The following is a 26707-nucleotide window of genomic DNA, read 5'->3' as shown; positions in this document are numbered from 1 at the left end:
GCCCCAAGAAATCTTATTTTTAATTTCAAGTGTTTTGGAGTTTTAGATAAAGTTACTTGGTTCTAGTTATATAGCATTATAGTAATATAGTGTGCTATGTCCTCCTTCTACATTTTCAAAAGTATTGAGGGTGTTTTGTGGGCTAATATATGATCACTTCTACGTGGGTACCATGTTGTGATATCAAACATCGGCTTGATAAAAATGAGTTGGTAAGTTTTCTATCTTTTATATCTCGTGAAACATTTGAAATTTCATTTGGAAGTGTGTATTACCTGGAAGTGACTTGATACAATTTTTTTTTTAAAGATTTTTTTTTAATTTTTATTTATTTGAGACAGAGAGAATGAGAGAGAGAGAGCACATGAGAGGGGGGAGGGTCAGAGGCAGAAGCAGGCTGCCTGCCGAGCAGGGAGCCCGATGCGGGACTCGATCCAGGGACTCCAGGATCATGACCTGAGCCGAAGGCAGTCGCTTAACCAACTGAGCCACCCAGGCGCCCCTTGATACAATTTTAAGTAAAAGATTTTTTCTATTCTGACAAGTTTCTTCATCCATTCTAGCTTTCTATATTTTCTTGAATGAATATTGGTAATTTCTATTTCCATTCATATCATTTAGATTTTCAAAATGTTTAACATTATGTATATAGTCTACAGTTTCATATCATTTTCTTATACATATGCAAATATGTTTGAATTCTATTTCCTACTCTAGTGTATCTGTGTTGTTTCTCTCCCCTTCCATTTTCCTTTTAGCAAGGGTCTTTTTAATTTTTGAAAGCTATCCTGAGCTAATAACAAAATGGAAATTAAGAAGGCAAATGGAAAAGAGTAGGAGAAAACTGTGTACACTATGGTGTGATAATATGATCAAAGAGCTATCTAAGATGAAAGGAATGGGGATTGTTTTAAAAAATGCATATGCTCATAGGAAATAATATAAGTAGGAAAGGCAGAAGGCATGCTATTATGCCCACCAAAATCACAACCTTGTAAAAATGTGTCTGCATGTTAACAAAGATTAAAAACCAATAACAAATGTAAAAATAGTGATACTCATTTGATTTCTCTGACTAGTTATTTTGACTCACTATTATTTAAGTTGCCATCTCTTTTCCCAGCTATTCCTTGTGGGCCACCCCCAGCCATCGCCAATGGAAATTTCTTTAGCACCAACACAGAGTCTTTTCCATATGGAACCGTGGTGAACTATCGCTGCCATCTTGGACAGAGAGGGAAAAAGCTGTTTGAGCTTGTGGGCAACTCATCAATACATTGCACCAGCAAAGACAATCGCGTTGGCGTATGGAGCAGCGACCCCCCTCAGTGCATCATACCTAATAAATGCACACCTCCAGACATTGAAAATGCAATAAGGGTATCTGAGAGCAAAACCTTATTTTCCTTACATGAATTTGTGAGGTTCATCTGTGAGCCCGGCTTTGTCATTAAAGGACCCTCCAGTGTGCAATGCCAAGCCCAAAACAAATGGGGGCCAGAGTTGCCAAGCTGCTCTAGGGGTGAGTCTGACTGAGGCTTTGAAGGGACCAACAAAGGGCATGGGTTGCAAGAGGATCAGGAGATCAGTGTTTGTTCTGGGAGTAGAATGCATGGTGATCCGTGCAGTCAATGTGGGGGGATGAAGCATGAAATTAAGAAAGTGTGTGTGTATGTGTGTGTGTGTGTGTGTGCGCGCGCGTGCATGCACATGCGTGCACACACGCAAGTGTGCACTTAAGTATATGTGCCTTCATTTTGAAAGCAGGAGCTTAATCAGTCGAGGAAGGAGACGTTTAGGACTCTCATACTGAGCAATCCTCAGGGCAAAATACCAGCTTCGGTATCTTTCAGATACCCTGAAAACTGAGGTGCACTCTTTAGTCAGCTGGGCAATAAGCACTCTAAATGACTTATCTCATTTACTCTTCACGGCAATGCTTTACAATAGGGCTAATAATTCCATGTTGACTAGCCAGCACTAAAGAAAGCACCCCTGGGGGCCTGGCCATACATTTGACCTAGCGCCAGGAAGAACTCAGTTTGAATTATCAGCCTCTTTCTAGTTGTGAGGCCTTTAGCTACCTCCCTTCCATATTCTGAACTTCCATAACAGTAAAAGGAGGGGCGGGAGTATCATTTGGTTTCCTTTGTTACACCTGCACTCCCCTTGAATGATGCGTCTGTAACTCCTCGGAAGGGTTAGAATGTAGCAAAAGACACTTCCCCATAACCGACTGGTGCTTGGCACCTGTTCTTTCCGCAGTGTGTCAGTCGCCTCCAGAAATTCTGCATGGTAAGCGCACCACCGGCAAAGAGACCAATTTCTTCCCCGGGCACGAAGTGTTCTACAGCTGCCAGCCCGGCTATGATCTCCGAGGGGCTGCTTCTCTGCGCTGCACGCCCCAGGGAGACTGGAGCCCAGCAGCCCCAAGATGTGCAGGTGCCCCCACTTTCATCTATTTGCAGATCCATCTTTTTGGTCCTCACACGGCCATCTTACTTCTGTTTTCCTTGTTGTGGTGGTTTTCCTAGTGAAATCATGTGTGGACTTCCTGGACCAACTCCCTAATGGCCGTGTGCTCTTTCCACTGAATTTCCAGCTTGGGGCAAAAGTGTCCTTCGTTTGTGATGAGGGGTGAGTGTGACCTGGCAGAGAGACGGGGGACTCAGTACCCCATGCTGATATGCTGACACGGTGGGCAGTGGGGATCTATCCAAAAAGCAAGCTGCCTAACGGAAAAGAAGTACCAAAAAGACTAATATCTGAAACAGTGATTGGGAAGTATGGTAGGAACCGGATAGAACCATGAACAGGTGCTTGAAAAGGAAAAACGCTAAATACACTGTTGAACAGCAGAAGTATAACAACAGATCGTGAATATTTAGGTGAAACATTACATGTATGAATGAAAAGTAATTTGCAGGCATGAAGGGATGAATATTGCAGAGTGGTTGTTAAAAAAAAGGTTGGTATGTCAAAGAAAGTTATTTATAAAATAAGTCATATGCACGAGTGTTTCAAAAAACAATTTAAACCAATCAATAGTGGAATTTGGAATAGGAACGAAAGTGTAAATAGGAGTATTTTTCAATCCAATTTTATGTCATCTAATTAGAATTAGTCTGTGTTGAAGGAACATGAAGACTGATGCTCATGTTTCTAATAATGTCATGAACTTTTTTTTTATCATGTTCAATTGGCCAACATATAATACATTATTAGTTTTTGATGTAGTGTTCAACGATTCATTAGTTGCGTATAACACCCAGTGCTCATCACCACACCTGCCCTCCTTAATATCCATCACCCAGTTACCCTATCCCCCTACCTCACTCCCTTCTGTAGCCCTCAGTTTGGTTCCCGGATTCCAGAGTCTCTCATGGTTTGTCTCACTCTCTGATTTCTTCCCATTCAGTTTTCCCTCCCTTCCCCTGTGGGCCTCCACGCTATTCCTTATGTTCCACATATGAGTGAAACCATATGATAATTGTCTTTCCCTGCTTGACTGATTTCATCTAGCATAATCCCCTCCAGTTCCCTCCATGTCGATGCAAATGGTAGGTATTCATCCTTTCTAATGGCTGAGTAATATTCCATTGTATATATGGACCACATCTTCTTTATCCATTCGTCTGTTGAAGGGCATCTCGGCTCCTTCCACAGTTTGGCTATTGTGGACATTGGTGCTCTGAACATTGGGGTGCATGTGACCCTTCTTTTCACTACATCTGTATCTTTGGGGTAAATACCCAGTAGTGCAATTTGGGTAATAGGGTAGCTCTATTTTTAACGTCCTGAGGAACCGCCATACTGTTTTCCAGAGTGGCTGCACCAGTTTGCATTCCCACCAACAATGTAAGAGGGTTCCCCTTTCTCCACATCCTGCCAATACTTGTTGTTTCCTGTCTTGTTAATTTTTGCCATTCTGACTGGTGTAAGGTGGTATCTCAATGTGGTTTTGATTTGTATTTCCCTGATGGCTACTAATGTTGAACATTTATTCTTGTGTCTGTTAGACATTTGTATGTCCTCTTTGGAGAAGTGTCTGTTCATGTCTTCTGCCCCTTTATTGACTGGATTATTTGTTTTTTGGGTGTTGAGTTTGGTAAGTTCTTTATATATCTTGAGTACAAGCCCTTTATCCGTAATGTCATTTGCAAATATCTTCTCCCATTCTGTCAGTTGCCTCTTAGTTTTGTTGATTGTTTCCTTTGCTGTGCAAAAGCTTTTTTTTTTTTTTTTTAGATTTTATTTATTTATTTATTTGAGAGAGACACGGGGAGAGAGGGAACACAAGCAGGGGGAGTGGGAGAGGGAGAAGCAGGCTTCCCGCGGAACAGGGAGCCTGATGTGGGGCTCGATCCCAGGACCCTGGGATCATGACCTGAGCTGACGGCAGGCGCGTAACGACTGAGCCACCCAGGCACCCCTGTGCAAAAGCTTTTTATCTTGATGGAGTCCCAAAAGTTCATTTTTGCTTTTCTTTCCCTTGCCTTTAGCGATATGTCTTGAAAGAAGTCACCGTGGCCAATGTCGAAGAGGTTACTGCTTTCGTTCTCCTCTAGGATTTTGATGGATTCCTGTCTCACATTTAGGTCTTTGATCCATTTTGAGTTTTTCTTTGTGTATGGTGTAAGAAAACGGTCCAGTTTCATTCTTCTGCATGTGGCTGCCCAATTTTCCCAGCACCATTTATTGAAGAGACTGTCTTTTTTCCATTGGATATTCCATCCTGATTTGTCAAAGATTCGTTGACCATAGAGTTGAGGGTCCATTTCTGGGATCTCTATTCTGTTCCATTGATCTATGTGTCTGTTTTTATGCCAATACCATGCTATCTTGATGATCACAGCTTTGTAATATAGCTTGAAATCAGGCATTGTGATGCCCCCAGCTTTGGTTTTCTTTTTCAACAATCCCCTGGTGATTCGGGGTCTTTTCTGGTTCCATACAAATTCTAGGATTGTTTGTTTCAGTTCTGTGAAAAATGTCGATGGTGATTTGATAGGGATTGCAGGAAAGTGTAGATTGCTCTGGGCAACATGGACATTTTCACAATGTTTATTCTTCCAATCCATGAGCTTGGAATGTTTTTCCATCTCTGTGTCTTCCTCAATTTCTTTCATAAGTGTTCTGTAGTTTCTAGAGTATAGATCCTTTACCTCTTTGGTTAGGTTTATTCCTAGGTATCTCATGGTTTTTGGTGTTATTTTAAGTGGAATCGATTCCATAATTTCTCTTTCTTCAGTCACATTGTTAGTGTCTAGAAATGCAACTGATTTCTGTGCATTGATTTTGTATCCTGCCATGTTGCTGAATTGCTGTATGAGTTCTAGTAATTTGGCGGTGGAGTCTATCGGGTTTTTCCACATAAAGTATCATGTCATCTGTGAAGAGAGATAGTTTGACTTCTTTGCCAATTTCAATGCCTTTCATTTCTTTTTGTTGTCTGATTGCTGTTGCTAGGACTTCTAGTACTATGTTGAACAAAAGTGGTGAGCGTGGGCATCCCTGTCGTGTTCCTGACATTAAGGGAAAAGCTCTCAGTTTTTCCCCATTGATAATGATATTTGCTGTGGGCTTTTTATAGATAGCTTTTATGATATTGAGGTATGTTCCCTCCATCCCTATATTTTGAAGAGTTTTAATCAGGAAAGTTTGCTGTATTTTGTTGAATGTCTTTTTCTGCATCAATTGAGAGGATCATATGGTTCTTGTCTCTTCTTTTGTTAATGTGATCAATCACATTGATTGATTTGCGAATGTTGAACGACCCTTGCATCCCAGGAATAAACCCTACCTGGTCATGGTGAATAATCCTTTTAATGTACTATTGGATCCTAATGGCTAGGATCTTGTTGAGTATTTGGGCATCAATACTCATCAGGGATATTGGTCTGTAATTCTCCTTTTTGATGGGATCTTTGTCTGGTTTTGGGATCGTGGTAACGCTGGCCTCATAAAATGAGTTTGGAAGTTTTACTTCCATTTCTATTTTTTGGAACAGTCTTCAGTAGAATAGGCATGATTTCTTCTTTAAATGTTTGGTGGAATTCCCCTGGGAAGCCATCTGGCCCTGGACTCTCGATTTTTAGGAGGTTTTTGATTACTGTTTCAATTTCCTTGCTGGTTATTGGTCTGTTCAGATCATCTATTTCTTCCTGTTTCAGTCTTCATAGTTTATAAGTGTCCAGGAATGCATCCATTTCTTTCAGATTGCCTAGTTTGTTGGCATATAGCTGCTGGTAATAAGTTCTAATAATTGTCTCTATTTCCTTGGTGTTGGTTGTGATTTCTCCCCTTTCATTCATGATTTTATTAATTTGGGTCCATTCTCTTTTCTTTTGAATAAGTCTGGCCAGACGTTTATTTATGTTTTTAATTCTTTCGAAGAACCAGCTTCTAATTTCGTTGATCTGTTCTGCTGTTCTTCTAGTTTCTATTTCATTGATTTCTGCTCCAATCTTTATTATTTCTATTCTGCTTGGTTTAGGCTTTATTTGCTGTTCTCTCTCCATATCCTTTAGGTATGAGCTTAGCTTTTGCATTTGGGATTTTTCTGATTTTTTGAGAGACGCTTGGATGCCTAAGTACTTCCCTCTGAGGACTGCCTTTGCAGTATCCCATAGGTTCTGAACCAATGTGTTTTCATTTTCATTGGTTTGCATGAATTGTTTAAGTTCCTCTTTAATTTCCTGGTTGACCCATTCATTCTTTAGCAGGATGCTTTTTAACCTCCAAGTGTTTGCATTCCTTCCAAATTTTCCCTTGTGGTTGAGTTCCAGTTTCAATGCATTGTGGTCTGAAAATATGCAGGGAATAATCTCAATCTTTTGGTATCGGTTGAGACCTCATTTGTGAGCCAGTATGTGATCTGTTCTGGAGAAAGTTCCATGTGCACTCGAGAAGAATGAGTATTCTTTTGTTTTAGGATGGAATGTTCTGTATATATCTACAAAGTCCATTTGGTCCAATGTGTCCTTCAAAGCTCTTGTTTCTTTGTTGATCTTCTGCTTAGATGATCTTTCTAATGCTGTGAGTGGAGTGTTGAAGTCTCCTACTACTAAGGTATTATTATCATTATGATTCTTTATTTTGGTTAAAAGTTGGTTTATGTAGTTGGCTGCTCCTGTGTTGGGGGCATAGATAATTACAATTATTATATTTCTTTGTTGGCTAGACCCTTTAAGTATGATACAGTGTCCTTCTACATCTCTTACTACAGTGTTTGGCTTAAAATCTAATTTGTCTGATATGAGAATCGCTACCCCAGCTCTCTTTTGAGGTCCACTAGCATAATAAATGGTTCTCCATGCCCTTGCTTTCAATCTGGAGGTGTCTTTAGGTCCAAAATGAGTCTTTTGTAGACAGCATGTGGATGGGTCCTGCTTTTTTATCCAATCTGAAACCCTGTGCCTTTTGATGGGAGCATTCAGCCCATTCACATTGAGAGTAACTATTGAAAGATATGAATTTAGTGTCATTGTATTGCCTGTAAAGTCCCCATTTCTATAGATCATCTCTGTTAATTTCTGGTCTACATTACTCTTGAGGTCTTTCTTCTTTTATACAATCCCCGTTAGTATTTCTTGCAGGGCTGGCTTGGTGGTCACAGATTCTTTCAGTTTCTGCCAGTCCTGGATGCTCTTTATCTCTCCGTCCGTTCTGAATGACAGCCTTGCTGGATAAAGTATTCTTGGCTGCATGTTCTTCTCATTTACTACCCTGAATATGTCTTGCCAGCCCTTTCTGGATTGCCAGGTCTCTGTGGATAGGTCTGATGTTATTCTGATGTTCCTCCCTCCATATGTTAAGAAATCTCTTTCCCCTAGCTGTTCTCAGGATAGCTTTCTTGGCTCTAAGATTTGCAAGCTTCACTATTATATGTTGGGGCATTGATCTATTTTTATTGATTTTGGGAGGGGTCCTCTCTGCCTCTTGGACACGAATGCTTGTTCCCTTCCCCAGATTAGGGAAGTTCTCAGCTATGATTTGCTCAAATATACCTTCTAGTCCTCTCTCTCTCTCCCTCCACCCCCTCAGGGATCCCAATAATTCTGAGATTGGAACATTTCATGGCATCATTGTCTCTCTAAGTCTGTTCCAATGGGCAACTAGCTGCCTATCTCTATCTTCCTCAGCTTCCTTCCTTTCCTAGATCTAATTTGTTCTTCTGCTTCATTTACCTTGACTGTTGGAGTATCCAGGTTAGACTGCATCTCATCCATAGCATTTTTAAGTTCAGCCTGATTAGATCTCATTTCTGCTCTTACAGATTCTATATTGTCACTAATGCTTTTCTCAAGCCCAGCTATTGACTTCCTGATTTCTACCCTGAAGTCTATCTCTGACTTCTTGCCTATATCTGTATCCATTAGATCTGTGGCAGAGAACATTGTCTCTGGCTCTTTTCTTTGTTGGGAGTTCCTCCTTGTCATTCTGTTGAGGGATGTTTGAGGGAATGTACAGAGTCCAAAATATCAATCACGACCCAAGCAAAATGCACCTTAGAAAAAATACGAAGTGGTCAAAAGCTACCACAGATACACCACCAAAGCCAAGATAATCCAAAACAATAAAAAAGAAAGAGAAAAGAAAGAGGGGGAAAAAAGAGCAGGGATGGGGAGAGAGATTATAATCTCTCAGGGTGGACACAGCAGGGTTATCTGCTCATTCCTGCTTGATTTTTGGTCTGTGTGTTAGAAGACACTATATCCCCAAATTGCAAAGAAATCAGAACTTACATATATCTCAATATAATATTGAATAGAGTGAAAAACGGGCTAGTATGGGGCATAAATCTATAAAACATATATGTGAAAAAAAAGAAGTTAAGAAACAACTTAAAAACATAGGTTGGGAAATAAGAATCTATTTGAAACAGGAGCAGGGTTAATTAAAAAAAAAAAAAGAATAAGAAAAGAAACTAAAAAAGAAATGTAAAATTTTAGCCTGAAGTATAAGCGAGTTGTGAGGGAACACCTGGAGCTCTCTATATTATTTTCCCCTGGCCCTGGGGTTTTACAGTCTTGTGCAAAATAAGCTTATCATTTACCTGTTCTTCCAGTCTGTCTTCTGGGGGAGGGGCCTGCTGCTCAGCTCCCCAGGCTTCTTTGCCGGGGTGGAGTTGCCCCAACCCTTGTCAGGGGGATGGGCTTAATGTGAGCTGTTTGGCTGCATGGCTTTGGTTCCCTGGCTTCTTTCTGCTTCTCTGCTTCTCTTTAGAGGGTCAGAGCATACGTGGCCATGGGGTAATTTCTGGCCCAGCCCCGCAATGTCATGGTCCACCTCCCCCCACCCGCCTCAACAAATACTCCAGATCAATCCGTCTCCACCTGGGCATGTCCCAACTCCACAGACTCACGCAATTCATGCCCGCAGCACCTCTCCCAGGGGAGTCACAGGGAACCTCGAGCGCCTCGGTGCCTTGTGACTCTTCAACTGCCAGTGACCCTGGGCTCGCGCGTGCACCCTCCTAGGGTGCATAGCTCCTAGGTCATGCTGCGTGCCGCCCCACCATCTCCTCGTGGGCCACAATGCCCTGAGAGCTGTCCCTGTCATGGGCACAAGCCATTCTATATCTCCTCTAGGATGTTAGACAGCCAGCACCTTCTAGTCCTTTTCAGGGTGCTTAGGCAGAGCGCGGTCTCCCTACCGGCTCAGCTCACAGTTTATGGTGCCTGGAGCAAAAAGTCCCCTCTGGGCTCCCTGACCATAACCAGTGTCCTCGCTCCACTGCTTGGACACTCTATTGGTTCCGGCTCCCCCATTCTTTCTGAGTCTCCTGGAATCCTGAGACCACAGTGATCCACCTAGAATTCTGCCCTATTCGCCCCCTGTGCCCTTTTCAGAAGGGGATGCCTTTCACTAGAGTACATTTCCAAGGGTCCCGATTTTTTTGCACTGGTGTTATATCACTTTCCGGCGACTGGCTTATGGAAGCTTCCTCCCCCTCTGCTTATCTTCAGATATTTCCCCCAAGGATTCAAGGTCCTGCACCTCCTACCTTGTAAAAAGTAGTCATTTTTCTGCTTGTGGAGATCCAGATAAATCTTCTTACATCTCAGTTGAATTTGTGTGTGTTTGGAATGGTTTGATAGCTATCCAGCTAAATTCAAGGGACCAGATGAAATGAGGTCCATTACTCTGCCACCATCTTGCCCCGCTCTGTCATGAACTGTTTCTGGGAATCTTAATGACCTTGGTATTATGTTCCAACACACATCCAAAGTGAAGATCAACAAAGGGGCAAAGATTAGGTAATTTTACAGGCAAAATTAAAAATCATGGATGACAGGTAAAAATCATGGATGACAGAGCAGGTGTCCTCAATATATTCTGAGGGTCCCTTGGCAGGCAGCAAATATCTGTCACCCAACTAAGCCCTGGAGGCAATCCAGGCAGCCACTGCTCTGACAATAAGCCAGATGTTTTAGGAGGATGGGCCTCCAGAGAATCATCTCTTCTCACCTTTTCTTATTTGTCCTAGATAATTTGGCTTAACTCATCACTAATGTGGATATGCCACAGGCATCATTCAGGAGCATTCCAAAAGTTTTGGCCCAAAACAGCAGTCTCTGCTGTCTTTCCTCACTTTCTCCGATTGACCAGCTTGAATTGGGAGTCGTTTTCCTCCTGAGCCACTAGAGAGGAAAGTGCTATGGTGTGCCCTAGAGAACAGAGCTCCACACAGAGACAGACAGGGAGCTGTCCGAGGGCAGGCGGGACAGATGACCTCCTGAGGGTCGACAACCAGACACCGTTGTTATTGCTCTATCCTCACTGGAAACCACAATCCTGCCAAATGTTTTGATTTCGGAGACTCTATCAGCTGGGAAAGCCAACAAGCTGGGCTTTTTCCCCTGGGATTTAACTCAGGCATTAAACTGTATTTCAGCAGAATGGGAGAAATGGTACGCTGACCCATTCACTGTGACTTTTGTTCCTCAGGTTCCATTTAAAGGGCAGTTCTGCTAGTTACTGCGTCTTGGTTGGAACAGAAAGCCTTTGGAATCACAGTGTTCCTGTGTGTGAACGTGAGTACAAAGAATGCCTGTTCAGGTCGGCACCTCCCTCCGTGTTTTGTTTGCTTGTTTGTTCGTTTAATGTGTTTTGCCTATAAAATTACCTAATATTTGCCCCTTTATTGATCTTCACTTTGGATCAACATCTCTCTTTGTTGCAAGGATTGTTTCATCATGTGTTTATAATGTTTATAAGCATAATGTGTGCTACAAATGGAGAGAAATACTTCATAGATAGAGGGAAATTTAGAGCCTGAAGCATTTTTCCTGTCAAAAAATGATAGCTTTTCTATCTTTGTCTCGATCAGCTATTCATTCCTAGCCTCATTCTTTTGACAAATAGTTTTGAGCACCTGCTGTGCCAACCAGTCTTCTAGACACTGGGAATACAGCTGTAAACAAAACAGACTAGGACCCTGCTTTCATGTTGTTTATATTCTTGTGTAGGGGGAAAGACAAAAAAATAACAAACAGGGGCCCCTGGGTGGCAAGGTCAGTTAAGCGTCAGACTCTTGGTTTTGGCTCTGGTCTGTTTCAGGGTCATGGGATCGGGCCCCACATCAAGCTCAGAGCTGAGCTCAGAGTCTGCTTGAGAGTCTCTTTCCTTCTCCCTCTGCCTTTCCTGTTTGTGCTCTCTCTCTCTCTCCCTTGAAATAACTAAATCTTTAAAAATAATGGCAAGCAAACACATAAATAGACTATTTCAGATAATACCAAGTGTTATTACAAAAAAAAATAGGGTAATGCAATAAAATAATTCGATATTGGGAATACACCTGTAAAGAAGACAGACTAGGACCTTGCTTTCCTGTTGTTTATAATTGTTTTTAAGAGGACAGAAATATAATGTGTTAAATACAGAAACACTACTAATATATTCAATCTGCCAATTTATTTCTTCATGAAATCAAACAGGATGTTGCTTCATCTTCTGATCATAGCTATTGAAACATACATGTTTATAATAAATGCTTTCACATGAATATTTTGCTCTGAAGTCGTTTGGAAATTTTGTATTGATTTATATAATGAAACTCAATAATTACATCCTTCATATCTGGAAGTCAGCTATTTGAAAACCTTAACTTTTCTGGAATATAGTTAAGAAGTATGAAGGAAAGAAATAAAAATACTCCCATGAACCCAGATCACTCACTAGACTGTAAACATTGGTTAAGCTATTCCACCTTTTGATTGTTCATAATTCTTTCAAGCTGCGGTATCCTCTCCCAAATACAGATCAAATCAGAAAGGGAAAGGAATATCTCCAGTTAGCTCAAAAGAAGAATTGTGTATTTCCACAATGAGAAAAAAACCTGTAAAAACTAATAAATATCTCAAAAGTCATAACATTTCTGCATCTTCTGGATCGTGCATAGGACCAGTGGGATGTTTCACTCATTGTGATGGCATTACTATAACCATCCATTTTGTTTTTGAGCATAACAGCCTCGAGTCATCAAGAAAAGATTAAATCAGTGATAGACAAATAGTAAATGTATAATATATTTTGAAAGATCTCTCTGGGGTGAAGATCCTTGATGTCAAAAAAGATTTCCTCTATCTTGTGCTTAAAATAGTACTTAATAAAGAGTAGGTCCTCAAAAAATTCCTGTTGAATTGATGGATAATTTTCTTATTAAATGGTTGATTTTCTTCTCATTGGGATTAAGAAGACTGTTGTCTATTTTAAAAGAATGAGCTCTCAATTATCCAGAAATCTTAACTTTCCGAAGAGTTCAGGATGATTAAGTCCCTTCTGGGCTTTGATTTCAGTGTCATTTCATTCAGAAGCATCTCAACAGAGACCTAATATATTTATTTTGTGGTTTATACTCTTTTGAGAGTTAATTATTTAATTGGCAACACAGTCACAGCACATCCCATAATTGTGGAATCAACTCAGATTAAAATATAAACATTTTAATGTAACTTAGAACACTTGTGTCTTTTCTAGAAATCTTTTGTCCACATCCTCCCTCTATCCTTAATGGGCACCACACCGGAACTTCTCAGGGAAACATTCCCTATGGAAAGGAAATTACTTACACGTGTGACCACCACCCAGCCAGAGGGATGACCTTCAACCTCATCGGGGAGAGCACCATCCACTGCACAAGTGACAGTCAAGGGAGGGGCATTTGGAGCGGCCCTGCCCCTCGCTGTGAACCTGCTGGTCCTGCTGGTTAGTACCCATGTACCCCGAATGGATTCAGAACATCTGGCCAAGATCCTTCATATTTCCATAAGATTATGGTGTTTGTTTGTGAGTTTAACATCGTCATAAGTGAAAGTATTGGAGTTGCATGCCATAGCTAAAACAGATGAGTCCAGCAGTGCCAAGCTGTGTTTGAATAGTAAGATGTGAATAACTCTTCTTGCTGGCGCAGTGGTGAACAGAGTGGGGTAAGAGGAGAGAGGGAAGGGTGTTTGAACAGTAAGATGTGAATAACTCTTCTTGCTGGTGCAGTGGCGAACAGAGTGGGGTAAGAGGAGAGAGGGAAGGGTGAGGGGAAAGTAGTAAGCATTGTGTATAAATCAAGAAGAAATACGTTTTCTTTGGAGAGGACTGGAGAACAACTGGTATGAACACTAACCAATGCCAGGGTAACTGATATACCCCCCCCACAAGTTCATGGGCATGCAAAGGATCAAACTGGCAATATGGATATTATTTAGCTAAGGCTTTAGCTAGTCCTATGCTAAATAGGCTAAGTAACCAAAAAGACTCGACCTTGGTAGCTTAAGACCTTGACTCAAAGTATGCCCATTTGTCACCTGGCTTCTGAGCCCCACCTTAATCTTTGTCCTTGAACTTTTCCATTCTGAGAGTTAGAAGCAAGGAAAGATCAGCTCAAGGAAGAGTACAAAAAAGGAAGAGGCTTTTTCTTCCTAAAGACTGGAGGTCACCTGGTTCTTAAGGCCTGACTGTAGGCCTTCCCAAGGTGGAAGCGGGAGTATACTGGGAATGTGGCACCAGATTTGGAATACCACATGAGAGAGAAAAGCAAGCCAATGAGAAAAAGCAACACATGATGAAAGGCCTTTAACCTTTCTTTGGTGTCCCTCCCATTCCAGCTGGATGGTTATATTAGAATCCAGTGAGGTTTCTTTAAATGAAGTTGCCTAGGCCACCAGCCATGCATACTGAATGGGCAAATAGAAGCAGTCTCCTCCAAAAAGGAGATAGTTGAGTACAGACTCTATTCAAAATATGCAGCACGCAATCTACCCTTTCACTAATAAGACATAGCTGCTTAGACAAAGCTGCTCAATGGCTTAGTCTGTTTTGTCATTGTTCTTAAATATCTGGCTTAGCATCAAAATGAGAATGGTCAGTAATTTCCTAGGGCTGCCATAAAATTACCACAAACTAAATGGCTTAAAACAACAGAAAGGTGTTCTTTCACAGATCTGAGGGCTGAAAGTCTGAAATCAAGGTGTTGGCAGGGCTGCATTCCCTCCTATGACTCTAAAGGAGAATCCTTTGCCTCTCTCAGCTTCTGGTGGTTCCTGGCATTCCTTGGCTTGTAGACACATCATTCCAATCCCCGCCTCTGTCTTCACATGGCCTTCTCCCCTGTGTCTCTGTGTATCAAATGTCCCTGTCCTTTCTCTTATAGATACCACCTATCATTGTATTTAGGGCCCACCCTGGTAATCCAGGACGATCTTAGTTTTTTTTTTAAAGATTTTGTTTATTTATTTGACAGAGAGAGATACACAGCGAGAGAGGGAACACAAGCCGGGGGAGTGGGAGAGGGAGAAGCAGGTTTCCCGCAGAGCAGGGAGCCCGATGCGGGGCTCGATCCCAGGACCCTGGGATCATGACCTGAGCCGAAGGCAGACGCTTAACGACTGAGCCATCCAGGTGCCACCAGTTTTTTTTTTTCTTTTTTACTTAGAAATTTTATTCCCCCAATCACACTGTTAAAAGCTCCTTATAAAACACTAAACAAAAGCAATCCACAGAAAGAAAAGGAAATATATATATAAATATTTATGCCAAAAGCAGTAGCATTACAAATATCAATTGATTTTAAATAGAATATATCAAGGAAGTAAACAATTTTTAAATACCTTTCAAAAATCTGATTTCACCTTGAGAGTGTTACCTTAATTACAGCTGAAAAGACCCTTATTCCAAGTAAGCTTCCATGGTGAGGTCCTAGATGGGACCTTTTGGGGGAACATCATTCAACCCACTACAAGCAGTGACTGCTATTTAGAGCCAGAGAGGCTGTTTATGGAAGACACCCTGAGAAGGAGGTAGGGAGGAATAAATGGAGAGAGAAGGTAAAATATGTGTTGCTATACATGAGCATATTAACACCAAGAAATGAGAATATGAATGGTTAACCCTACACACAGGCAGTCTAATAGGCCTGACACATGAAACCATTAGCTAAAATTCTTGCTTTGGTGAAACAAGAGCAGAAAGGCCAGAAGGGTGAATAGTCTTCCAAGTAGTAAAAAATTTCCTGATGAGTAGATGCTGTTGGAAAGCACCATCCTAAAGTAACTTGAAGAGGAAGAAAACCTTTTGCCATTATTGTAAGTCTCTGTTTCTCTGAGTGCATCTACCAGCTTCATTGGAAAGAATGAGGAAGTAGGGTGGAAATCACTCTGCTCACTGTGGTATTCCTGTGATTTTGCTCTCCAGGTTACTGCAAAGCCCCAGAAGAGTTTCCGTTTGCCAAACCTACAACCCTGACTGATGAGTCTGAGTTTCCGATTGGGACATCTTTGAATTATGAATGTTCCCCTGGGTATTTTGAGGATATGTTTTCTATCACCTGCTTAGAAAACTTGGTCTGGTCGAGTGCCGAAGGTATCTGTAGACGTGAGTAATGCCATCCTGGGAGCTCCTTCACGTATGTCAAGGCCTCTGTGGGATCCAATTTAATTTGTTCAAATTTTGTAGGCAAGACATCTAGGTTTGCCCAAGGCATTTAAATGGAGGGTAGACTTTGTCGGTCAGCCTTTCTTTCTTGTTTTTTTTTTTTTTAAGATTTATTTATTTATTTGACAGAGAGAGACACAGCCTGAGAGGGAACACAAGCAGGGGGGAGTGGGAGAGGGAGAAGCAGACTCCTCACCAAGCAGGGAGCCCGATGCGGGGCTCGATCCCAGGACCCTGGGATCATGACCTGAGCCGAAGGCAGACGCCTAATTACTGAGCCACCCAGGGGCCCTGTCGGTCATCCTTTCTTATTGCCTGGAGTCTGTGCCTTGACTCGATATTCATGTCACAGGAATGTCTCTCACAAAAGGAATCCCAGGGGAAATTTCCAGTCACTGGTGTTGATCTTTGATGGCTAAAATCTGGAAATGAATGAAATAGGGACACCAAAGAAAATTATGTAGGTCATAGTGAACGGTGCTTGGCTAACCCAGATGGAGGGGAAATCCCAAATTGTGAGGCCGTTGATTTAGGCTGATGGGATGAGAAAATAATTCTTTATCCATAAATGACTTTTATTGGGAGATTCAGGAGTAGTCTTTTAAAAAGCAGTGCTCTGTAGCTGCTTGATTCTAAGCTTGTATGGTGAATTTCCTCAAAGCAGTCATTTCTGTGGAGGAATCAGAAGTATATAGGCTGTTCAGTATGCTACACTCCAGGCTGAACCTTAAAAACAAAGGTAAATTGAACTCTATACCTAGCCCCAAATTCTGCTTCTTTCCCATAGGAAAATCATGTGAAGCTCCACCAGAACCCTTCAATGGCATGGTGCATATAAACACAGATACCCAGTTTGGATCAACAGTTCATTATTCTTGTAATGAAGGGTGAGTTGAGAGCACTATCGCTAGGATATGAGTTCCAGAACAATACTATCTCTGACCTAGTCTAACACAGGCAGACTAGACTATCACCTGCACTTCAAAAAGTTAGCAATAAAGACTTCTGGGTAGAGATGGTAGCTTGAACATTGGCATATGGACAAAGGAATATAAAAAAGAAGTAGCAATCTCTATTTGTATTTTAATGAGGGGAGGGCACCAGGTTCCTGCTGAAGGTAATACATGTGAAACCTGGTAAGATATTCACTGGATAAAAAGGACCAGCCTGCTAAATGAGTAAAAGGAGAAATGCTAGTGGAACAATGCAGGCAACATTCTTAACTAAGATCAGCAAGTACTATAGCTGAGTTGGAGGACCTTGAAGTAGGGGTTGGAGAGGAAGTCTTAATGATGTAGTAGCTCTGGGAAATGTAACTATTAACATGTACAATGAGCGGGAACATTCATGGAGTTCTTGCCCTCAACTCTTCCTTGGCACAGGGAACCATGCTAGATACTATTTCCTCAACGTAGAGGAGTGTTACCTTAATTACAGCTGAAAAGACCCTTATTCCAAGTAAGCTTCCATGGTGAGGTCCTAGATGGGTGTAATTTTTTTTTAATGAAAAATAAAAGTGTAAGGAGGATGTAGAGAAAATGGAACCCTTGTGGTTGCTAGTGGGCATGTGAACTCGTGAGGCCGCTGTGGGAAGCAGTTCAGTGATTCCAAAGTTACCCTGGAATTACCCTGTGACAGCAATTCCAATCCTAGGTATGTATTCAAACAGATTGAAAACAGAGACTCAGACAGATTTGGGTTTATCAGCTGTTCTACCTATTTTTAAGTATAACCTGATAAATTATATTTTTCCTACAAAATGACACATCTCACAGATGTTTTCAATTTCATTGGGATAGAGAGGACATAATATTTTTATAAAGTATTTTATAATGTGTACTTTATAAAATTTCCTCAATATCTATGCTTATAACTATTTTCTCATTCTTGTGTAAATCTGTAGAATTGTTATTTTGTGAAGTTACAACTGGCCAAGATTTGTTTGTTTTAATCAGCCTTTAAAGAAATTGCTCTTAGATTTACTTATCATTTCTATTCTATTTATTTAAAGAAACTGCTCTTAGATTTACTTATCATTTCTATTCTATTTATTTAAAGAAACTGCTCTTAGATACTTATCATTTCTATTCTATTAAAGAAACTGCTCTTAGGCTTACCATTTCTATTCTATTTTTCATACTTATTGATTTATTAATTCCTCAGACCAGCTTCCTTTATATATTCATGTTTATAATCTTTAAAACATCAAAGTAAAATGTTGGGTTCATTTACTTGAATTTTTTTTTAATCTTTTAAAAGATTTTTTTAATTAATTTATTTATTTATTTATTTATTTATTTGAGACAGAGAGAGAAAGAGTACAGGGGTTGGGGACAGAGGGACAGACAGACCCCCCACTTAGCACAGAGCCAGACGTGGGGCTCTATCCCAGGACCCTGAGATCATGACCTGAGCGAAAGTCAGATGTTTAACCAACTGAGACACCCAGGTGCCCCTGAAATTTTTCTTGTCAAATAACAAAAGTATTAAATGTTCTCTAAAGACAGTTTTGGCATTAGCACTCCAGAAATTTTCAAAGAGTAACATTTGCATCAGCATTTATAATGAAGGCACTGAATAATGTCAGGTTTATCACTACAGGCTGCTGAGGCCAATTGACATTCAAACTCTAACCTCAATATCTGTCATGTGAATTTGAACAGATTTGTTAAACTCTGTTTTCTCTCTTGTAAAATGGGGGCTAGGCATAATATTCACTTCAAAGCATTATTTTAAATATTAAGTAAGTGAACCTATGTCAAACACTTTGAAGAGTGGAGCACATGACTCGCTGATCATGTGTTATTCTTATCCTACAGGTAATCTGCAATGGCTGTTTTACTTTTGTCTTTGACCAAGATCCAAACTTTTGAATTTTGTATTTGTCCTGTGGTTATTAAATTGCTAGTGTTATTGTATTATAATGAGAGTGTATAGCTGTTTTGATTTTTCCTATGTGCAAATTTTGGGGGGTACACTCTGAGGAATGATATGTTACAACTTTTATAAATGGCTCCTAGAAAGAAAGCTTACATTCTCTGTAAGATACAAAGTTTAACACACAGCTGAATGTGCTGCGGAATCAAATCTGTGAGCTACTTTTAATCATTTGCAGCCTATTGAATGTCTCCACAGATTCCCTCTACTCCAAACTAGTTGAAAGTCCATGAACAAAATAGGAAGGACAGAAGTAGCACCATGTTCCAGCTGCTACATATCCCATCCCTGACCTTATGTAATAGCCTCTCTAATGTCTGTCTCAGCATGCTTCTGCACAGTGTGCACATTGCCTACAGGGAAGGGAATCTCATGGCTCTTCTTGATCAGTGGTTTAGCTTCATGGCCACCTGAATTCCTAATGTCCAGGGAAGCTAAGGAGTAGGCTTGAGTAAAAGAATTTCAGAGATATGGGAAATCAAGTCAGAAAAATTACAACATAATTGTTACTGGAGCATATTAGTGTTTCATAATACATTCAAAAATATTCCATTTTTTACAGCCATACATAGACTGGAACCTGCCTCACATTTTTTACTTCAATTCTCTAACTTAGTCATAGCGAACACATTAAGAGCAATGTCTATAGTCAAAAGTCAGGGAACATCCATGATCCTGTGCTCTTAAGACAACTGTTAAATGTATGATAGGAGAAAGGCAGAGGGAAATACACTACTGCTTCTCAAATTGTTTCTTTGAAGAAATTTTGAAGAGTAAATTTTTGTTGGCACATTTGAAAAGATTTTACAACATAGTTAATAAAAAAAAAACAAGCAACAATAAGTAAAACTCAATCACTACCTAAATATAAAAGTGACTCAATGTGTCTACAAAAGTATTCACTGCCATTGCTCTACCCACATAGTTCCTGTCACCTTTATGTCACTGATTTTGGAAGACCTGGTATATAAGTTAGGATTAGATTAAGCTGTAAAAGACAGAACAAACAAAATAACAGAGGCTTAAACAAGATAACATTTTACTTCTCTCTCAGGTTAAGAAGCAGGGGCAGTCCTTCAAGAAAACAGTAAAATGTACAAATCCAGGGCTAAGAGGTGGCTCCATGATCCACATTAACCTGGGATCCTTCCATTTGAGACTCTGTGTCATCACATGGTCCAACTCCAGCCAGCAAAGAGAAACAATGGAAGAAAGGAATACCCATTCCTTTAAAGACACTTTCCAGAAGTTTCACAAGACACTCTAGGTGCATCCCTGCAGCCAGAACTTGGTCACATGGCTATACACAACCGTAGGGAACCTTTAATGAAGGTGGCCAATGGCCCAGTTAAAAATACAGGGTTCCATCACTAATGAAAAAGAGGAAAGTAGATACTAGAGATACCAGTAGACTCTGCTACAAATGGTTACTGCCCTGATCACATGTCTTGGGTAATCAAGAAGCAAAGCTCTTAGCTGTTCCAGTAACTACTCACTATTATATGACATTACATTATACCCCTTACCTTTTTACTTAGTCAAGTTTAACCCTACTCTACATGGAATGTGTGAATAACTTAGTTGAATATCCTTTGTGACATTTCTTACAATAACAATATAGATACCTAATAAATAAAAAAGTAAGTGATGATGAAATGTTCCAATCTTCGTGACCTACTATGAATGATTTTATGGCACAATAGGTAAGTACTCTCACCTTTTACATTTGAGTCATCTTAGCAAAGCCATCATCCTATCCTTCACTCAACAGCTATTTTTTTAGTACCACGTGGTTGAAAGTCTCTAGGCAAGGTGCTAGAGAATATAAATATTTCAATAAGACATCTTCCCTGTTAATCCAGGAGCTTATCATTTCCCAGATGGAAGTACACATGGAGAGAATAGCTCTTGAGGTTCCATAAAGACAAGTACAATATGTCCCATGAAGAAGGACATTATTGCATTCAGTGGTGAGGGACTAGCAATAAACATGGATGAAAGCGGTGAGAATGTAAACTTGTCCTTAGAAGTAAAGGATCAATTTGCAGATGGAGATGAGGTTTCTTTCCTTGACATCTCCTTTGTTTTAATCTGCCTGTAATTTGTAACATCTACCTGCAATTCTTTTCTCATGGTGACTTAAGTAGAAAATAAGTGTAGAATATAATTTTCCATTCTTTGCTTCTAGGTATCGACTCATTGGCTCTCCTTCCGCAGTTTGTCTCCTCTTGGGCAGTACGGTCACTTGGGATAAGGAAGCACCTATGTGTGAGGGTGAGTTGAAGTGGTTTTTTTCCCACAATTCCCTCTGTTCCATCCAAATCTGCCCTGTGTTACAAAGAGGAAATCCAGTCCATCTTGCAGGGAGTAGTCTCTCAGATATTCAAAAATTGGAGTCATGTGCTGCATAGTCCTCCAGATGTTTCTTTATTTTAGGAGGTTATTTTCTGGAACTCAGGTAAGATTGCCTTCCTTTCCTAATTTGATAGTAAACACTTTCCAGGGTAAAAATTTTCCTCATGACTAAATTTAAAAGACAGTGAAAAAAATAAAATTTGTCTCTACCACCTCTTAATAGCGCATTATAAGCCCAAGAAGTAGATTACTCCCTTCCTTATTATTTTTACTCTGAAAAATGAAATAAGATCTCATAAATCTTAGTGATTGCCCTATGCCACAGGTCGTCTTGCACTTTATCCTTTCTTCAAATTCTTCCAGGTTCATGCCCTGGTTGTATTTGTTCTTTATTAGTTGACTCTGCATCTTTTCAGTGGGATGTTGTAAGGTGAACTTCCAAAACTCTGAGGAGCATGGATGAGTGATGGATTGCAAATTGGTAAAATATTAAGGCTGGAAGAAATCAGGATCACACACAGAATTGATGACAGTGAAAGTGGGCATAAACATCTGGAAGGCTTATGAGCAATATATACAAAAGCCTTAATGTAAATGCCCTTTCACCTAGTAATTCTATTTCCCAGAATATATCCCAAGGAAATAATCATGGAATTTTCCCATGATTTTGGTCCACAGGCACTCAATGCAACAATATTTAGGACAGCAGAAAATGTTAAAAATCTAAATGCTCAGCACGATTGGAAAACAGCTAATGGAAGAAGTTTGATAAGTTTTGAAGAAAGGCAAAAAGTATGCCATAAGAAATTAGAGATTGAGATGCCTCACCCGAGTGGAAACAGATAGTGTATTTATGTTATCTACATGCCTGAATATTATTCAGCCACCAAATATGATACTGTAGAAAATATATTCGTAGCCACAGGAGCATATGAATATATACATATCTGAAACAATATACATTAAGTTGTTAAAAATCGTTCTTTTTGGACCATCATCATTTTCTTCTTTTTGCTTGTCCATATTTTATAAATTTTCCCTAAGAAATGTGTTCATTGTATTCACAAGTATTCATAAAAAGAAAATAACATTGGCTTTTAAAGATTCAAAAAATGGATGAGGAGCCATATACAAGGTGCCTCCTTTACCTGCCAAAAATTTAAAATTCTCTGAAAAAAATTCAAAATAGGAAGATATCATCAATTACCGTATCAATTTTCCAGGGGGATGTCTTTCATGAAAAATGTTTCCACATCTCTATTTATAGGTCAATAAACCTTTAACTGAGTCAGTATTGGTTATCCATATATGTGTATGCGAACATGTATGTAGGCACTTACATGAGTATTTAAAAATTATTATGTGATGATAGAACATAGTAATCATTTACCATTTACCTCTGAATCTGTGAATATTTCATTTCTCATGTCTTATCTTTTATATTTCTTTTCTCCCTTTTCTTTTTTTTTGAAATATATTTGACATACAGCATTGTGTAAATTTAAGGTGTACAGCATGTTAATTTGTCACTATCATACATTGTAATATGATGCTATTGTAGTGATAATTAACACTTCGAACACTTTAACATAATTATCCTTTCTTTTTAGTAGTTAGAACAATTAAGTTCTCATCTCTTAGCACATTTGATGATCATCATACAATATTGCCTGTATGCGATGTGCTGTGCATTATCTCTCTAAGGGTTTCTTTACTATTCATTGGAAGTTTGTACTATTAAACAACATCTGTCCTGTCCCCCCACACCCTACCCCCTGGTAATCACCATTTTATTCTCTATTTTTACAAGTTTGGCTTTTTTTACATTACACATGTAAGTGGTACTGTATAGTACTTATCTTTCTCTCTCTGACTTATGTCACTTAGCAGAATGTACTCGAAGTCTCTCCATGTTGCAGCAAATGGCAGGATGTCCTCCTTTCTCATGGCTGAATAATATTCCATTGTATATAGGCACCACATCTTCTTTATCCATTCAGCTATTGTTGGACACAGTTGTTTCCAAATCTTGGCTATTGTAAATAATGCTGCAATGAGATGGGTTGCATATATGTTTTGGGGCTTTGTTTATTCATTTGAGAGAGAGAGGGAGTGCGAGTGAGAGCATGAGAAGGGGGAGGGGCAGAGGGAGAGGGAGAAGCAGACTCCCCACTAAGCAGGGGGCCTGATGCTGGGCTTGATCCCAGGACCCCAGGATCATGACCTGAGCCGAAGGCAGAGGCTTAACCCACTGAGCCACCCAGGCGCCCCATATGTTTTTGAGTTAGTGTTTTACTTTTCTTTGGATAAATACCCAGAAGTGGAATCATATGGGTAACTGGATCATATGGGAGTCCTATTTTTAAATTTTTTAGGACCCTCAATACGGTTTTCCATTGTAGCTGCCTCAATTGTGTACAGGAGTTATCTTTTCCACACCCTCATCAGCACTTGTTAAAATTTGTCTTCTTGCTGATGGCCATTCCACTGGGCATGAAGTGACACCTCATTGTGGTGTAGATTTACATTTCCCTGATGATTGGCGATGTTGAGCATCTTTTCATGTACCCGTTGGCCATTTCTATGTCTTCTTAAGAAAAAGGTGTAGTTAGGGTTTTTCGCCCATTTTTTTATTGAAGTATAATTAACATACAGTGTTATATCAGTTTCAGGTGTACAATATAATGATTCCACAATTCTATGCCTTACTCAGTGCTCGGCAAGATAAGTGTAACCTTGCCCTTCTTAAATCAGATTGTTTGGGTTTTGTTGTTGAGTTGTGTGAGTCCTTTGTATATTTTGGAGATTAACCCCTTATCTGATATATTGCTTGCAAAATGCTCATCCATCCTGTAGGTTGCCTCTTCATTTTGTTAATTGTCTCTTTTGCTGTGCAAAAGTTTTCAGGTTTCTTGTAGTCCCATTTGTTGATTTTGCTCAAGTTTGTGCTTTTAGTGTCATATCCAAAAAGTCATTGCCAACACCAATGTCAAGGACACTCTTCTATTCACTTTCTTCTGGGAGTCTTATGGTATCAGGTCTTATATTAAGCCTTTGATCCATTTTGAGTGAATTTTTTTGAGTGGTGTTCCTGGCTCTCTTGTCAACTATAAATTGGCTGTATAACTAGAAACTTCATTCTGAGCTCTCTACTCTGTTCTATTGGCCTATGTATCTGATTTTGTGCCAGTACCATACTGTTTTTATTACTGTAGCCTTGTAGTATAGTTTGAAATCAGAATGTGATACCTGCAGCTTTGTTCTTATTCATCAAAATTGCTTTGGCCAATCTGGGTCTTTGTGTGTTTATTTGTGTTTACATGGTGGTTCCAGACAAATTTTAGGATTTTTTTTTCTATTTCTGTGAAGAATGTCATTGGTATTTTGATGTGGATTACGTTGAATCTATAGATGGGTTTGGGTAGTATAGATGTTTTCACAATATTTATTTTTCCAATCTATGAACACAGGTTGTCTTTCCATTTGTTTGTGTCTTGTTTGATTTCTTTCAGCCAGATCTTGTAGTTCTCATTATACAGATTTTTCACTTCCTTTGTTAAATTTATTCCTAAGTATTTTATTCTTTTTGATGTTATTGTTAATGGGAAAGTTTTCTTGATTTCTTATCCAGATGTTTCATTCTTAGTGTATAGAAAAGCAAATGATTACTGTATCTTGATTTCATATCCTGCAACTTTACTGAAATCACTGATTAGTTCCAAGTGTTTTTTTGTTTGAGTTTTTTGGATTTTCACTCTACAGAATCATATCATCTGCAGATAGTGACAGTTTTACTTGTTCCTTCCCAGTTTGTGTGACTTTTATTTTGTTGTTTTGCCTAATTGCTCTAGCTAGGATGTCCAGTACCACACTGAGTAAGAGCGGTAAGAGTAAGCACCCTTGTCCTGTTCCTGATCTTAGAGAAAAAACTTCCCATTTTTCTCCATTGGGTATAATGTTAGTCATGGGTTTGTCACATATGACCTTTATTACATTAGGGTATGTTCCTTCTATACCCAATCTGCCAAGGGTTTTTATCATGAAGGATATTGTATTTTGTCAAATGCTCTTTTCTGCCTCTATTGAGATGATCATATGATTTTAAATTTTTCATTTTATTATGTGATGTGTTGTATTTATTGATTTGTGTTTGTTGAAGCATCCTTACATCCCAGGGATAAATCCCCCTTGGTCATAGTGTATAATCCTCTTTATGTGTTTGAATTGGGCTTGCTAATATTTTGTTGAGAACTTTGCATCTATATCATCAAGGATGTTGGTCTATAGTTTACTTTTCTTGTGGTGTCCTGATCTGGCATTGGTGTCAGGGTAATCTAATGCTGGTCTCATAGAATGAGTTTAGACATATTCTCATCTTCGCAGTTGTTTGGAAAGGTTTAAGAGGGGTTGGTATTAATTTTTCTTTGAACGTTTGGTAAATTCATCAGTGAAGCTATCAGCCCAAGAGTTTTCAATGTTGAGAGGTTTTTGATTACTGAGTATCTTTTTGCTAGTTATTGGTCCCTTCAGATTTTCTATTTCTTTTTTTTTTTTTTAAGATTTTATTTATCTATTTGAGAGAGAGAGCGCACAAGCAGGGAGGAGCACCAGGCAGAGGGAGAGGGAGAAGCAGGCTCCCCACTGAGCAGGAAGCCCACCGAGGGGGCTCAATCCCCAGACACTGGGATCATGACCTGAGCCGAAGGCAGACGCTTAACCAACTGAGCCACCCAGGCACTCCTAGATTTTCTGTTTCTTCCTGAGTTGGTCTTGGTAGTTTTTATGTTTCTAGAAATTTATCCATTTCTTCTAGGTTATCTAATTTGTGGCATATAATTGTTCATAATAATATCTTATGGTCCTATGTATTTCTGTTGTAATGTCTCCTTTTTCGTTTCTAATTTTATTTATTTGAGTCTTCTCTCTCTCTCTCTCTTTTTAGTTAGTCTGGTTAAAAGTTTGTTAGTTTTGTTTATCTTTACATAAAACCAGCTTTTAGTTTTGTTGATATCGTCTATTGTTTTTCTGTTCTCTATTTCATTTATTTCCACTCTGATCTTATTGTTTCCTTTCTTCTGATAACTTTGGGCTTAATCTGTTCTTCTTTCTCTGGTTCCTTGAAGTGTAAAGTAAGGTTGTTTATTTGAGATCTTTCCGGTTTCTTACTATATGCATTTATCACTATAAAGTTTCCTCCCAGAACTGCTTTTGAGGCATCCCATAAGATTTGGTATGTTGTATTTCCATTTTTATTTGTCCTGTGATCATTTTTTAATTTCCTTTTTAATTTCTTCTTGGATCCATTGGTTGTTCAGAAGTGGGTTGTTTAGTTTCCACATAGTTTTTAGTTTCCACATAGATTTTCCAGTTTTCCTCTTGTAGATTTCTAGAAAAAAAATACGTCTATTGTGGTCAGAAAAAAAATAGTTGTTATGATTTCAGTCATCTTAAATTTGCTGAGATTTGTTTTGTGCCCTATCATATG

General features: G+C 39.5%; 2 protein-coding genes across 3 annotated transcripts in view; both read left to right on the top strand.

Moving 5' to 3' along the window:
- The window catches only part of CR2 (complement C3d receptor 2), a 436172-nt gene that overhangs the window by 55136 nt on the left and 354329 nt on the right, over positions 1 to 26707 (top strand). The gene's annotated exons all lie outside the window — the stretch shown is intronic.
- The window catches only part of LOC145722327 (complement receptor type 1-like), a 60446-nt gene that overhangs the window by 19077 nt on the left and 14662 nt on the right, over positions 1 to 26707 (top strand). For both annotated transcript variants that reach the window (XM_081824908.1, XM_081824909.1), the window contains exons 5-12: positions 1124 to 1522; positions 2266 to 2442; positions 2535 to 2637; positions 10954 to 11039; positions 12985 to 13212; positions 15691 to 15870; positions 16718 to 16817; positions 21056 to 21141. In XM_081824908.1, coding sequence (XP_081681034.1) covers positions 1124 to 1522; positions 2266 to 2442; positions 2535 to 2637; positions 10954 to 11039; positions 12985 to 13212; positions 15691 to 15870; positions 16718 to 16817; positions 21056 to 21141 — 1359 coding nt within the window. The remainder of the gene's footprint in view (positions 1 to 1123; positions 1523 to 2265; positions 2443 to 2534; positions 2638 to 10953; positions 11040 to 12984; positions 13213 to 15690; positions 15871 to 16717; positions 16818 to 21055; positions 21142 to 26707) is intronic.

Source organism: Leptonychotes weddellii, chromosome 6 (genome assembly GCF_054177405.1).
Source record: "Leptonychotes weddellii isolate Sample4059 chromosome 6, ASM5417740v2, whole genome shotgun sequence".
In the NCBI taxonomy this organism is placed as follows: domain Eukaryota; kingdom Metazoa; phylum Chordata; class Mammalia; order Carnivora; family Phocidae; genus Leptonychotes; species Leptonychotes weddellii.
This window is presented reverse-complemented; position numbering and strand designations above follow the sequence as displayed.